The sequence below is a fragment of the Pipistrellus hanaki genome, assembly GCF_964339955.1.
Source record: "Pipistrellus hanaki genome assembly, chromosome: 10".
Taxonomy (NCBI): domain Eukaryota; kingdom Metazoa; phylum Chordata; class Mammalia; order Chiroptera; family Vespertilionidae; genus Pipistrellus; species Pipistrellus hanaki.
Window position 1 is genome coordinate 51545921 of NC_140512.1, and position 15863 is coordinate 51561783.

A 15863-nucleotide genomic window follows, 5' to 3' on the forward strand; every position below is an offset into this window, starting at 1 on the left:
ATGAGATCACCAATAGACTGTGTTTGGGTTAAATAGGAAGGGACAGATGATAGAACTCTGAAAGGTGAATTCGAGTGGACAAAGAAGGAAAAGCCTTAAAAGAAAACTGAATAAAAGGTAAGTCAGAGAAGTAGAAAGAGAAAAAGGAGACTCGTGTCTTATGAGCAGAAGGACAAGAGAATGTCAGAGCATTGACTTTCATTGTCAAAAGCCATTTGCGAGACCAAGTAAGACTGGTACGGTACGTTCTCACTTAACATCATTGATAGGTTCTTGGAAACTGTGACTTTAAATGAAACAATGTATGTAATGGCACACACAAGCTAATTGGTAAAATTCTGTGGCACACCAAAAATATATATATATTTGCCAATCTGAGAAAAAAAGTATAATTTTGACTCATTCACATCACACAGCTATTGTGTTGGCTGTTGTCACTTTTTAAATTTTATAATCTGAAGGAAAAGAGGTGAGTGTCCTGACTAAATAGTCAGGTGTTGCACATTTTAAAAATTCTTGCAGCACACCAGTGTGCTTCTTGTGGCAAGTGGGCTGAAAATCGCTGCCCTAGGCCAGGGTCAGCAAACTCATTAGTCAACAGAGCCTAATATCAACAGTACAATGATTGACATTTCTTTCGAGAGCCAAATTTTTTAAACTTAAACTTCTTCTAATGCCACTTCTTCAAAATAGATTCGCCCAGGCTGAAAACCGACTTCTGCTCATTGGCCACGAAATTTCAATCACACTGTACGTGCGCGCCCACATGTGGTGTTATGTGGAAGAGCCTCACTCAAGGGGCCAAAGAGCCGCATGTGGCTTGCAAGCTGCAGTTTGCCGACCAGTACCCTAGGCTGATACAAGCAAGAAGTTGTAATGGCATCTTATAAACATTATAATTAAAAGACATTAAATGAAACAGTACTCGAAAAATTGCTGTATATGGTTTTGACAATTAAGAGGTCAGTATAACTCAAAATGAAACTATTTTAGAAAATCTGGCTGCTTTGATCAGAAAAGGCTGCGAATATAGATTAGTCTTTAAAGATATTTGGTAAAGTGAAGGAGAAAGAGAAATTACTTTGAGCATGACTGTAGGCTAAGGGGAAGGAGAAAAGGAACAGTAGGGTGGCAGGAGGTCCCAAAGTCAATGGGGTGGGGTAGAGAAGTCTCCAGAAACATTGTTTTGTAGGTATCTGCTCTTCTAAGTGAGGACCTCAGACGGGCAGCATCAGCAGCACCTGGGAACTTGTTAGCTATGCAGAATCTCAAGGCAAATTGCAGGTGTAATGGATCAGAATCCACATTTTAACAAGATCCCCGAGTGATCATAGCTTGTAATCCTCACAAGAGGTAAGATTGGCATTATTGCTAACTGGGCATTATTGCCCCCGTTTGTTTTTTTTTTGTTTGTTTTTTTTTTAGCAATAATGAGACTAAGGCTCGAAGAAGCTACCTGAGATAGCAGAGCTGATTAGCAGCTGAGCCAACATTCAATTCCAGCACTTTCTGATTCCAATGCTCCTTTCTAAAGGTAGAAAAGTAAGTTCAGAGGAATTTTTGCTTTCACTCAATTGTTTCAGATGCTAGAACGCCGCCAGCGACCAATCACCGGTCTGCAGCTCTCGTGCCGCCCCCTGTGTTTGTTGAGACAGTGACGCTCGCACCCCTCCCTGGGCCCTTGGCATACTCCCCGGAAACCACCTCGGCTGGGTTGGGAACTACACTTCCCAACAAACCCTGCGGCTTCCTATCGCGAGAGGCGTGACGATAACCTCGCTTCTCTCTCTCCTCTCTAGTGGAGGGTCCCAGCAGCGGCGGGGCACGTCCCAGCATGACGTAAGGGCGCGCGGCATCCTGGGATATGTAGTCTGGCTGGGACCAGAGCGCCCCCTCGAATGAATGGGGCCGGGGCTGGCAGTGAACTACAGCGCCTCTATCCCGGAGCGTTGGTGGCGGCGCCGCCGGGGAAGAGCCGCGCTCCGGGAAGGGACGATGTTCTGGGCCGCCGCCGCCGAGGTAGTGGTCTAGGCGGGCGCTTCCTCCGCGCGCTCGCTCCCCTTCCCAGCGCTGACCATGCGCCCGCTCTTCGCGGTGGGCCTGGTGTTCGCCGGCTGCTGCAGTAACGTGATCTTCCTGGAGCTGCTGGTCAGGTGAGTGACCCCGCGGCTCCCTGGGCTGCACCGAGGAAGCCGGAGGGGCGTCCCCACGCGTCACCCCCACGCCCCGCGGGTTCGGCCCTGCGCCGCCTGGGACCCTGAGAGCCCACTCCTCCATCCTGCGGAGGCTCCGTCCGCTGCCCCAGCAAATAGTTTCACAGCATCCCTCGCAGGAAACACTCGGGGTGTTGCTGGCATCACCCCTTTTTCACACACTTGAGCAATTGAGTCCGGGAGAATTTCTCACGTGACTGGGCAGAATCTTGTGGCCGCAGAACCCAAGGTTCCTCTAGCTCTTTTCTCCAACCGGGTAGTAATTAATGCCACGTTTGACTGGAGCACTGGACCAAAGCTTTTCGACTTATAATAATGCAGTCTGATTTTGTACACGCTGCAAAGAAAGAGTCACGTGTGTTAAAGTGCCTGCAGAGCATTTGTTTGTTACCGTTATAGAGGAGATGGCCATGGGTACTTTGCCCAAACATTACCTCTCAGTGATGTAGGTGAATCAGTTCTTATTTATGTATAAGGTCCGTCTAATGGACCCAAGAGAGCATTTCCAGCTTTAAGGCATTAGTCTTTAAACTGGGAGGCATGTGTTTTGGGACGTAACTTCGTGAATTTAAGATTGGGGGGCGTGGATAAAAACAGCTGTGGTGCATTTATATAATGGAATACTACTTGGCTGTAAAAAAAGAAAATCTTACCTTTTGCAACAGCATAGATGGACCTGGAGAGTATTATGCTAAGTCAAATGAGCCAGTCAGAGAGAGAGAAATACCATCTGATCTCAGGTGTATGTGGAATGGAATCAACGCAATCATTTGACAAACAAAATAGAAACAGAAGCATAGGTACATAACAGATTGACAGCTGTCAGAGGGAAGGAGAGTTGGGGGCTGGGTGAAAAAAGGTGAAGGGATTAAGAAAAACATAAATATATATGACACATAGGCAGGGTCAACAGTATGGTGATAGCCAGGTGGGATCCTAGGAGGGGTTTGGGAGGTGGAAGTGGGCAAAGAAGAGGTAAGTGGGAACAAATATACTGGGTGGTGAGCGCAGGGTGCAGATGATGTTTTTATTGAGTTGTACACTTGAAACCTGTATGGTTTTATTATATTAACCAGAGTCACCCCAATAAATTCAATAAAAGAAAAGAAAAGAATGGGGGTGACAAATGGAAGCTTCCAGTGGTGAGCAGGAGGTATTACACACAGATGTCAAATTTCATTGTTGCACACTTGAAACTTATGCAATGTTAGCTAAAAAAAAAAAAAAAAAAAAAAAAAAAAGAATGGCTTTACCGAAGTGAAACTAGGATGGCATGCAGATGATGTTGAGTAATAATGTGCAGCGTTCAATGGCTGCAAATTTACAGAAAAAACAACAGGTGTCCTGAAAAAGGCTCAGGACTGAAAATCTTGAAATTATGAACTTCAGCTGAAACCGTTTTGGCTCAGTGGATAGAGTATCGGCCTGTGGCCTGAAAGGTCCCAGGTTTGATTCTGGTCAAGGGCATGTACCTTGGTTGCGGGCACATCCCTAGTGCGGGGTGTGCAGGAGGCAGCTGATCGATGTTTCTGTCATCGATGTTTCTAGGTCTCTATCCCTCTCCCTTCCTCTCTTTAAAAAAATCAATAGAATATATATTTTTAAAAAATTATGAACTTCATTCTTGGCTTTGTCATATCCTGGTTTGGTGAGCTATTCAAATCATTTCTCTTCTCTGGACCTCCTCCTCCTGCTGTAAAACGCTATTTATGGCGCTATCTACCATCATGTTCCCAAGTCTACACGTTATCTCCATGGGTCATCAGGACAATCTGTGTCCAATATAGGTCAAGAATTAGAATATCTGTTTTCATGAAAATTGAATAGTTCCCAAGAAGTCAGATGTTCTTTTACTTCTTGTAAGTGGCAGAGACAAGACCAGAATCTAGGATATCTAAACTCCTGGTCTAATAACTCTTTTCAACCTCCCTGTTAATTTTGAACTTGAGCAGGTTATCGGTTTTGGTCACCCAGTTTCTCATGTGGTGCCCACTAGAAATGCCTTTTATTTTCCTGATCCCATGGGTTAAAGTCATTTTGAATCAACCAGTTTATTTAAGGTAAACTCTGGGTGGGGTTCATTTTTGCAGTAACTGAGCTTGAAATTTTGTTATACAGACAGTGTTGATAAAGATCTGTCATTTGTCATTCTTTTTTTTTTTTTTAAAGGATAAAGAACTTTTTTTTTTTTAAAGAATAGTTTATTGATTTTTAGAGAGAAAGGAAGAGAGAGGAACATCGATATGAAAGTGCAACATCGATCAGCTGCCTCTTGCATGCTCCCCACCGGGCATCCAGCCCGAAACCTGGGCATGTGCCTTGACCTAGAATCCAACGGGCAGCTTTGTGGTGCACACAGGGGAAGGCCCAACGAACTGAGCCACACTGGCCAGGGCCATTTGTCCTTCTTGAGAGCAGGTGGAGAGGGATATAGCAATGTATCCTGCTGTAAGCTGGTACGTTTTAAAGGAAGGTTACTTTAGAAATCTAATGATTTCTGTTCTTTTATTTATTTTTTTAAATTTACAGTTGAAAGTATTACACATGTCCCTCTTTTTTCCTCATGGACCCCCACCCCTATCTTCCTCTCCAGGCCTCCTCTGCACTATTGTCTGTGTCCATGGGTTATGCAGATATGCACAGAAGTTCTTTGGTTAATCTCTTCCCACCCCTAACCCCCTCTACCACCCAGCCTTCCTTCTGAGATTAGTCAGTCTGTTCATGCTTCTATGCCTCTGGATCTGTTTTGTTCATCAGTTTATTTTGTTCATTAGATTCCACATATGAGTGAGATCATGTGATGCTTGTCTTTCTCTGACTGGCTTATTTGGCTTAGTATCATACTCTCCAGGTCCCTCCATGCTATCTCAAAGGGTAAGAAATCTTTCTTTTTTACTGCTGCATAGTATTAGTATTCCATGGTGTAAATGTAATGAGTGGATAAAAAAAAGCTTTTTTTTTTTTTTATCCGCTCATCTAACTTGGGCTGTTTTCCAGATCTTAAGCTATTGTAAATTGTGCTGCTATAACAAAGGGGTACGTAAATTCTTTCTGATTGGTGTTCTGGGTTTCTAGGATATATTCCTAAAAGTAGGATCACTGGGTCAAATGGCAGTTCCATTTTTAATTTTTTTGAGGAAACTCCATACTGTTTTCCACAGTGGCTGCACCAGTCTGCATTCCCACCAGCAGTGTATTAGGGCCATAGTCGGCAAACTGCCACATGCGGCTCTTTGGCCCCTTGAGTAGGGCTCTTCCACAAAATACCATGGCCTGGGCGAGTCTATTTTAAAGAAGTGGCGTTAGAAGGGGTTTAAGGTTAAAAAATTTGGCTCTCCAAAGAAATTTCAATCGTTGTACTGTTGATATTTGGCTCTGTGGACTAAAGAGTTTGCCAACCACTGTACTAGGGGTCCCTTTTTCTCCCATCCTCAGCACCACTTGTTCTTTGTTGATTTGTTAATGATAGCCATTCTGACAGGTGTGAGGTGATACCTCATTCTCATTTTAATTTGCATCTCTCTGATGATTAGTGACTAGCATTTTTTCGTATGTCTCTTAGCCAGCTGTATGTCCTTTTTGGAGAAGTGTCTATTTAGGTCTTTGCCCATTTTTTATTTTATTTTATTATTATTATTTTTTAAAAATATATTTTATTGATTTTGTACAGAGAGGAAGGGAGAGAGATAGAAAGCTAGAAACATCGATGAGAGAGAGTCATCGATCAGCTGCCTCTTGCACACCCCCTACTGGGGATATGCCCGCAACCAAGGTACATGCCCTTGACCGGAATCGAACCCTGGTCCCTTCAGTCCCCAAGCCGACGCTCTATCCATTGAGCCAAACCGGTCTCGGCATCTTTGCCCATTTTTAAATCGGATTGTTTGTAAGCAATTTATGAATTTAATGCAATTCTTTCAAAATCCCAATGGCATATTTCACTGATCCAGAACAAATATTTTGAAATTTATATGGAACCAACCATATAAATTTATATGGCAGCAATCTTGAGAAAGAAGAACAAAGTGGTAGGGATCACAGTACCAGATATCAAGTTATATTACAGAGCCACCTAATCAGAACAGCCTGGTCCCGGCACAAGAACAGGTATATAGATTAGTGGAACAGAACAGAGAACCCAGAGATTGACCCAAGCCATTATGCTCGATTCATAATTGACAAAGGAGACAAGAGCATACAGTAGAGTAACAGTCTCTTTAATAATTGGTGTTGGAAAAATTGGACAAATACATGCAAAAAAAATGAAACTAGGCCACTAACTTACACCATACACAAGAATAAACTCAAAATGGATAAAAAAACTTAAATGTAAGTCATAGAACCATAAAAATTCCACAAGAATCCATAGGCAGCAAAATCCAAGACACCTCTCATAGCAGTATGTTTGCTGATAGATCTCTTAAGGCAAGGGAAACATGGGAAAAAATAAACAAATGGGACTACATCAAAATAAAAAGCTTCTTATACAACTAAATAAAAGGAAGATGAATGATCCAATTAAAAAATGGGCAATGGACCTAAATAGAATATTTTCAAAAGAAGACAGAAGGAAGGCCAAAAAGCACATGAAAACATGCTCAAAGTCACTAATTATCCGAGAGATACAAATCAAAACAACAATGCGGTATCATCTCACACCTGTCAGAATGGCCAACATCAACAAATCAACAAACGACAAGTGTTGGCGAGGTTGCGGAGAAAAAGGAACCCTCGTGCACTGCTGGTGGGAGTGCAGACTGGTGCAACCACTGTGGAGAACAGTGTGGAGTTTCCTCAAAAAACTGAAAATGGAACTCCCATTCGACCCAGTAATCCCACTTCTAGGAATATATCCCAAGAAACTAGAAACACCAATCAGAAAGGATATATGCACCCCTATGTTCATAGCAGCACAATCTACAATAGCCAGAATTTGGAAACAGCCGAAGTGTCCGTCAGCAGATGATTGGATCCAAAAACTATGGTACATCTACACAATGGAATACTATGCTGCCATAAAAAAGAAGGATTTCTCATCATTTGCAGCAACCTGGATGGAATTGGAGAACATCATGCTGAGTGAAACAAGCCAATCAATGAAAGAGAAACACCACAGGACCTCACTCATTTGTGGATAATAAAGAACATTATAAACTGATGATCCATAAGATAGATATAGTGACAGTATATCAACAAGTAGACTGTCAAATTACAGTGGGGAGGGGAGGAAGATCTGGGGGAGATAATAGATCAACGAAGGACTTGTATACATGCATATAAGTGCAACCAATGGACACAAAACTCTGGGGAGGGAGGGGATGTGTGGGAGGGAGGAAGGGGGGCAAAAAAAAATCAATAAAATATATTTAAAAAAAAATAATTTAAACAGAAAAAAAAATAAAAAAAATAAAAAAATAAAAAAATAAAAAGCTTCTGCCCAGTAAAAGAAACCATCAACAAATGAAAAGGGAGCCCACTGTATGGGAGAGCATATTTGCCACAGATATATCTAATAAAGGGTTAATTTTCAAAATATATAAGGACTCAACTAATACAACTTAAGAAATGAAAATTGACTTTAAAATATAAAAACGTGATAAAATCAGGCCAGCCAAATAGAGGTCAGAGAATAATAGTGTCTCATTTGTGTTGAATATACCATTACATCAAATCTTCTGAAAGGTGGTGTGATGTCTGTTATGCTGGCAGCTGAAGGCCCTCTTACTAGTTATGAGCACTCAGCTAAATTTCTTTCTTGATCTCCCCAGTCTGTTTGCTCAACAGTAAAAGTGGGGCGGGCGGTGATAGTGCCACTTGCCTCACGCGGATCTGAAGGAGATTCGTGTGCAAAGCCTGACACACATTCAGGCTTCCCCTCCCCTCTGACAACTTCTATTTCAGTGCAGGTCTGCCTTGTTTTATGGGTTCGTTCCTGAGAGGTTGTGGATAAATGTAACTTTACAGAACGTTTTCATGCATTATGGAAGCTTCTCCTTAGAAGGCTTTGAATAATGTGTAAATAAATCGTCGCTCATTTATCCTTTTTGGTGAATCTAGATTTTTGCATACAGCAATGGGTTTCATAAGGAGAGGAGTACATTTATGGCTTAAATGAATGGGACAGCAGATGAATAGCAGCTTTTTCCTGATTTGCTTGGGCAACTCACCACTTCTCATGTTATAATAAAATAAGAGCTGGTTGGACTGGATGGTCTTTACAGTTCTTTCTAGTTTTGGCCTTCTCGGAATTTGTGACTCTGTCTTGGGACATCGCAGCTCATAAATCCTCATAGAGCAGGAACTGTGCGTTTTATATGGCTTCCTTGGAACCACTGGGTGCCGTCATAAGTGGCAAGTAGAAAAATGGAAATACTTAAGTGAATTGCAGGGAGAAGCGAACATTTTAAATCACTTTTCCCAAATTAGAAAACAAATTTAGGTTTTTGTTTCTGATGCTTATATCTATATTTAGGATCTAAGATGAAATCCAGGCCACAATGCAGTGCAAAGAGCAGATGTGAATGACAGGGGATAGGCATCAGCTAACTGATTAGGCAAGGTATTGTGTGTCTTACACGTTTACAATCTGAAACATTTTCTTTCTCCCATTTTATTCCAATCAAGTGCCTAGTACTGAATCAGATAGAATCGTTTCCTAAATCTAGAATATGAGATAGCAAAAGGCATGAAATATATGTCCAATTCTTTCTCTTCAAAGTTGCCTTTTAAAAAAACCAAAAATTTGTCCTGGCCAGTACAGCTTGGTTGGTAGGAGTGTTGTTCCATGCACTGAAGGGTTGTGGATCCAAGTCCTGGTCAGACACATACCCAGGTTGTGGGTTCGATCCCCAGTCAGGGGAGAGGCAACCAATAGATGTTTCTCTCTCATGTGTATGTCTCTTTCTAAAATTGATAAAAGTATATCCTCTGGTGAGGATTTTTAAAAATACTATATATTTTATTGATTTTTTTACAGAGAGGAAGAGAGAGGGATAGAGAGTTGGAAACATTGATGTGAGAGAATCATCATCAGCTGCCTCCTGCACACCCCATACTGGGGATGTGCCCGCAACCAAGGTACATGCCCTTGACCGGAATTGAACCTGGGACCTTTCAGTCCGCAGGCGGATGCTCTATCCACTGAGCCAAACCGGTTTCAGCTCTGGTGAGGATTTAAAAAAAAATTATATAAAAAATTAAAATGAAATGAAAAATTGATTCTTGCCAAAGAAACTTCAAAGTCAAAGAAATTGTTTTCAGTTATGATTATAAATCATATTTATAAATTATAAATGAATTTCAACAAAACAAGCGATTTAGGGAAAACGCTCTTAAGTTTTTAATGAATTATTTAAGTTAAAATAAATAATTGGTATCTACACAACAGTATAGATAATGTTCCTAAAAAGCTCTGTCAGCTCATTTTTTTTTTTTTTTAAGAAGAGGCAACCCTGCCTGGAGGAGTTGCCCTTCTGTTAAACTTTCTTTTCTTTTCTTTTTTAATATACTTTTATTGATTTTTTACAGAGAGGAAGGGAGAGAGATAGAGAGCTAGAAATGTCGATGAGAGAGAAACACCGACCAGCTGCCTCTTGCACACCCCCTACCGGAGATGTGCCCGCAACCAACGTACATGCCCCTGACTGGAATCAAACCTGGGACCTATCAGTCCGCAGGCCGACGCTCTACCACTGAGCCAAACCGGTTTCGGCATCATTTTTTTTTTTTTTTTTTTAATGGAATCATGTGAGTGCAGCAGGGACATTTAACAACCCTATGGAAATAGAGAACGGAGATTAGGGTTGTCAAGGGGCCAATAGGAAGTGACTCCTGATGGGTATGGGATTTCTCAGAGAATTCCTAAATCTAGGTCGTTGTTGCTTAAAGTGAGGCATCCCCACATTCATTCAGGTGCCTGAGTGAAGGCCAGACACTGCCCGGAGCGTGGGGGCACCTTCCTCTAGCCATCCCTCTGTGGCACTGAGTCCTTACTCTCTCCTACTCCTTCATCCTGTCATCCGGGGCAGGGATCTCATTCACATGGGCGTTTCCTGGCAGCTAGCCCCTAACTTTATGCACAGTAGGTGCTCCCTAATTTTTTTTTTTAATTCCTTTATTGATTATGGTATCACATAATTGTCCTCATCCCCCCATTCCCATCCCAAACCCCTTTCCACGTATGCCCTCCCCTGTTGTCCATGACCACTGGTTAGGCTTATATGCATGCGCACAAGTCCTTTGGTTGATCTCTGCCCTTTGCCCCCACCCTCCCCTACCTTCCCTCTGAGGTTTGACAGCTGCTTCTCTGTCTCCAGGTCTGTTTCTGTTCATCAATTTATTCCCTAATTGTTCTTTAGTTGAATTGGCCTAAGTTTTTGCAAAGAGAAATGGGAGGGAAAGCAAGGGAGTTTCTTGAGCCCTCAGGCTAAATCTTGGGTTTGGCATGTTATATATATTTTTTTCATCACATCCTCAGGACAAGGTTAAAAGCATGTCCCTTTTGATTTATAGGTGAGAAAAAAACGGTCAATATAAATAAATTTTAAAAGGTCACTATATTCAATTGAAGACCTTCTGGTATGCAAGATGTGACATTTTGGCATCCTAGAGTCCTCCTCTGCCTTTTTCCCTGCTTGGCAGAGGAAGTGGGAAGTGTGTTTAAGGGACTGGCTTATTTGCTCTGCAATAAAACCAGTGGGCTAGGCACACATACTGTTCCCATTTGAAAGATAAGGAAACTAGATGCAATCAACTTCCATGCCTCAGGGTGATGACAGCTGCCTCTTGCACCTCACTGTGAATTTTTAGCCGCTGGAGCGCAGTAATTCTCAACCCTGTGTCAGCACATAAAGATCACCTGTGCCTCTTAACGCCCACCCTCACCCCTCCCGGCCTTTCCCCCAGACCTACCTTAGGGTTCTCGGCCTTTGCACTTGAGACTCAAGTGGGAAGCTTTCAACAGTGCAGGACCCTACCCCAGGCCAATCCACTCGGAGCCGGGAGGGGACGCTCCCAGGGCACCTGGCTGTAACGAGCAGAGCAGCGAGGTGTGTAGACTGTGCCAAGAGCTGTCTAGAGCTCAGGTTCCTTCTCCTCTACACTCACAGTGAGGGCAATGGCTTTAATTGCTCCTTCAATGAGGTGCATGCCTTACATGATTATTTATGGGTTCCTGCAACCTTTAGCCCTGTCCCTGGAACAGAAGAGGGGCTAAAAGAAATCACTGAACTGAATATATAGCAGTAGTTTTTATAGGCAGTGGAGCCTAAAGAGTAGCAACAGTTCCGCCTCAGGTGTAAGCGTAGCTCCGGACAGGAAAGGCCTGTGCTCGGAGCTGTTTATTTTTATGCCTGATGCGTGTATTTTGGAATTTATGTACTTGTTACTGCTACTTAATATTAAAACCACTAACAGCCAAAACCTGTTTGGCTCAGTGGATGGAGCATCGGCCTGTGGACTGAAAGGTCCCAGGTTCGACTCTGGTCAAGGGCATGTACCTTGGTTGCGGCACATCTCCATTGGGGGTGTGCAAGAGGCAGCTGATTGATGTTTCTAACTCTATTCCTTTCTCTTCCTCTCTGTAAAAAATCAATAAAATATACTTAAAAAAAAATAAAACCACTAACAGAGGATGGAGTTTATTTTAATAAATAGCATTGTGCCCTGACTGGTTTAGCTCAGTGGATAGAGCGTCAGCCTGCAGACCGAAAGGTCCCAGGTTTGATTCCTGTCAAGGGCATGTACCTTGGTTGCAGGCACAACCCCAGTGGGAGGTGTGCAGGAGGCAGCTGATTGGTGTTTCTCTCTCATCAATGTTTCTAACTCTCTATTCCTCTCCCTTCCCCTCTGTAAAAAAAATTAAAAAAAAAAAATTAAATATCAATAATAAATAAATAAATAAATAAGTAGCATTGTATTAATACTTAGTAATATAATTACATTCCTCTATTCATTAGCCGTGGGTAAATGTGTTGGGTGAAGGTGCAGGATACGAAGGCTGAGTTTTGTAATGTGGGGATATGGATAGTATGGGTATCCGGGAAGTTCAGGAAAACAAAGGCAGCGAGCTGCTCACTGTGACCTTCCTCCAGTGACTGAGCAGAGCCTCATGGAGGACAAGCTCAAGAAAACCACAAACGGTTTTGGTAACTCCTTTTCAGAGTGCCGCAGGAGGGATGCCAGAAAGAATTCTCCTCTTGTTACACTTTCCCTAAGTCACCATGAAAGATTCCCCATCCCCTACGTAGATCACCGAAGAGCTTCGATGGAATTTCATAAGCATTCATTGAGTGCCTGATATATTTGTGTTAACGGTTGTGGAGAATAGTAGACTATAGCAGTGTAGACTATAGACTATAGCCCTCATTCTTTTCATTATTGCTTCTTACCCCTCCTCCTACCCCCATCTAAAACCCCTTTTTAGACGTTTTTTTCCCTAGTCATCCACCCCCAGACACACTATATATGGGTTTATGTGCTGTACATATATCTGTGCTCTATCATTACAAAATAATAAGCTTTCCATACCCTGAGAACCAGTTTTTGCCCCTGTGAGGGAGCTAAGGCAATGTCCCCGGGTATGGGTCTGGTTGACAGTAGTCTTGAAGATTCCTGGTCAGGAGGATATATGGACATTTCTAGGAGACCTGAGCATACGCTGCGTAGGCTGACTAGGATCCTGAATAAAGTCCTCTTGGTTAAATGAAGATCTCAAAAAGAACATCTCACCGTCCAGTTCCTACAGTTTACCAGGAAGGTTGTGTCATAGTTCCAGGGAGCGTGTATCAGAGTGGTCCTTCCTGATGGCCTGCTGTACCTACAGAGGAGTGAAATAAGGCTTGGCATTCTTCTCTGTGAGGTATATTGCTAAATGTATGTGATCCGTGGGACATGGGAACTGAGAGGACAGTGGGTGATGGAAATCTATCTCCCTGTTACTCTGAACTGTCAATATAACAAGTCATAGTGCCTTTATCTCAGTTTTTTGTGCCTTTTTCTTTTTGTCCCCCACTATGCAGGAAGCATCCAGGATGTGGGAACATTGTGACATTTGCACAATTTTTCTTTATTGCTGTGGAAGGCTTCCTCTTTGAAGTCAATTTTGGGAGGAAGCAGCCAGCTATCCCAATAAGGTATGTACACTGAAGTATCTTTTAGACTTTCTTTGTCTTTTAAAATAACATCTCCTAAGAATCCAGAAACACCAGTCGGAAAGACTATATCTACCCATTTGTTCATAGCAGTGCAATTTACAGTAGCTAAGATTTGGAAACAGCCCAAGTGCCCATCAGTGAATGAGTGGATAAAAAAGCTGTGATACCTTTACACAATGGAATGCTACACAGTTGTAAAACAAACAAACACAACTCACCATTTGCAATAGTGGGCATGAACCTGAAGAGTATTATGCTAATCTAAATAAGCCAGTCAGAGAAAGATAAGTATCAAATTATCTCACTGATTTGTGGGATCTAATGATCAAAATAAACTGATGAATAAAATAGATTCAGAGGCAAAGCATGCAACAGGCTGAAAGGGGAAGGTTATGGGGTGGGAGGGGAGGATTAACGGGAACTTATATGCATAACCCTATATGTATTACCCAAGAACACAGGCAATAGGGGTGGTGAAAACCTGGGAGAGATGGGTACCAGTTGGAGGGAGTCAATGGGGAAAACAAAAAAACACAAACAGGACATCTGTAATACTTTTAACGATAGATAAATATTTTTAAAAATTAAGAGTTTTTCTGGTACTTATGCAAAAGGAATATGAGACATCCAATTATAAGATTTGTATCAAAGATATAGTAGAGTTTATATTCATTTTCTAAATTTAATATGTTGTGAAACTCCAGGAGTCTGTCCTAATATATAAAAAGCCAGGGACCGTCACAACCAAACAACCTGATGGATGACCAAACAGTAGGCTGTCAGGGGGGTTAGTGAGGGATGATCAAATGACTGAACAGAAGGCTGTGTGGGGCGACCAGGCCGGTGGGGGCGGTGGGCAGTTGGGGGCGACCAGGCTGAGGGGGGAGGCAGTTGGGAGTGATCCGGCCAGCAGGCAGAGACGGTTAGGTGTGATCAGGCTGGTGGGTGGGGGTAGTGGGGCATTAGGGGTGATCAGGCAGGCCAGCAGGTGAGCAGTTAGGAACGTTTTCCCAGATTGTGAGAGGGATGTCCGACTGCTGGCAGGATTGTGCCTAAACCAGCATTTGCACATCCCCCGCGGGGTCCTGGATTGGAGAGGGTGCAGGCTGGGCTGAGGGATGACCACCACCCCCATGCATGAATTTCATGCACTGGGTCTCTAGTATTTAGAATAAAATTCCCATCGCAACACTTTAAATAACTGTGATGGAGACAACAGTGTGTGTGTGTGTGTGTGTGTGTTTGTCTGAGTCTGAGTGGTAGGTGATCAGTTAAAGGCCTAGTGTGATCTCACCAATTTTTTAAATAGTTATGTGTGCTATCCTCATGTTATCACATACAGTAAGAGTGTTATCATTTTTCCTTTTAAGAAATGAATTCCTTTTGGAAATAGAGGTGGTAGTTGTGCAATATTGAGAATGAACTAAGTGCCCCTGAATTGTTCACTTTTTTAAAAATGGTTGATTTTATGTTATGTGAATTCCACCTCAATTAAAAGAAAGTGATTGGCAAACTAAGGCAAAATTGTTGATTCCAAACCTCTATCCATTAGTCTATATTTACATAGTTGTACTCATCGGGCCAAATAGCAATTCTTATAATAAACAATGTATTGAAAATGTATTCTTGCTGTCAGAGATCTGAAATAAATATGTAATCCACCTAGTATTTAATAGGATAGTGTCACTTCTTCCCTTTGAGGGGGTCCTTCTGGTATGAATGTATGCGGGGACTGGTTAAGGCTTGTTGTTGGCATTATTTTGCAGCATTCCTGAGTAATCTTACTATAGAAAACCTAGCCGAATTTTGTTATTAATATCGTATTTTAAAATTCCCAATGTGAAGCTAAATATTTTGAATACATTTTTGTTTGTTTTTGTTGGCTTTCAAATCTGCATAAAATTCTTTGCTCTCAAGTCCAGTATGACATCATGGGGAGCTCCAGCATTTTTTATTTCTTTGACCCTTTCTCTGTTTCCATTCTGGCTGCCAGCGTAGTTCAGGAACCTATTCATTTTCCTCATAACTTTTATAACAGTTCTAGATTTTAGAGGCCCAATGCACAACATTCGTGCACTTGAGGGGGTGCTCCCTTAGCCCAGCCTGCACCCTTTTGCAGTCTGAGAGCCCTTGAGGGATGGCAGTTGGACATCCTTATTGCTGCCACGAGGTGGGAGCGGCTCCCACCACCACTGCTGCGCTTGCCAGCTGTGAGCCCGGCTTCTGGCTGAGCGGCACTCCCCTGTGGAGCCCACTGACCACCAGGGGGTAGCTCCTGTGGTGAGCGTCTGCCCCCTGGTGGTCATTGTGCGACATAGTGACTGGTTGTTCCTGTTCGGTCGATTTGCATATTACCCTTTTATTATATAGAATCCTTCTTGCACGGCCTTTGGCCAGTTACCTCCTCATCTCACATGTCAGCTTCTTACCTTTGTAGTGTGGCACCCTCTCTCACAAGTGCTCAGGGGTCACCATTAGGGTCAGAATAAAGCCCAAA

The 15863-nt window shown here is 42.6% G+C and overlaps 1 protein-coding gene across 1 annotated transcript in view; it reads left to right on the forward strand.

The window, feature by feature from the left end:
• The first annotated feature begins 1814 nt into the window (after positions 1 to 1814).
• The window catches only part of SLC35B4 (solute carrier family 35 member B4), a 45906-nt gene continuing 31857 nt past the window's right edge, over positions 1815 to 15863 (forward strand). Inside the window, exons 1-2 of the mRNA XM_084896601.1 lie at positions 1815 to 2153; positions 13232 to 13345. Coding sequence (XP_084752727.1) covers positions 2077 to 2153; positions 13232 to 13345 — 191 coding nt within the window. The 5' untranslated portion in view covers positions 1815 to 2076. The remainder of the gene's footprint in view (positions 2154 to 13231; positions 13346 to 15863) is intronic.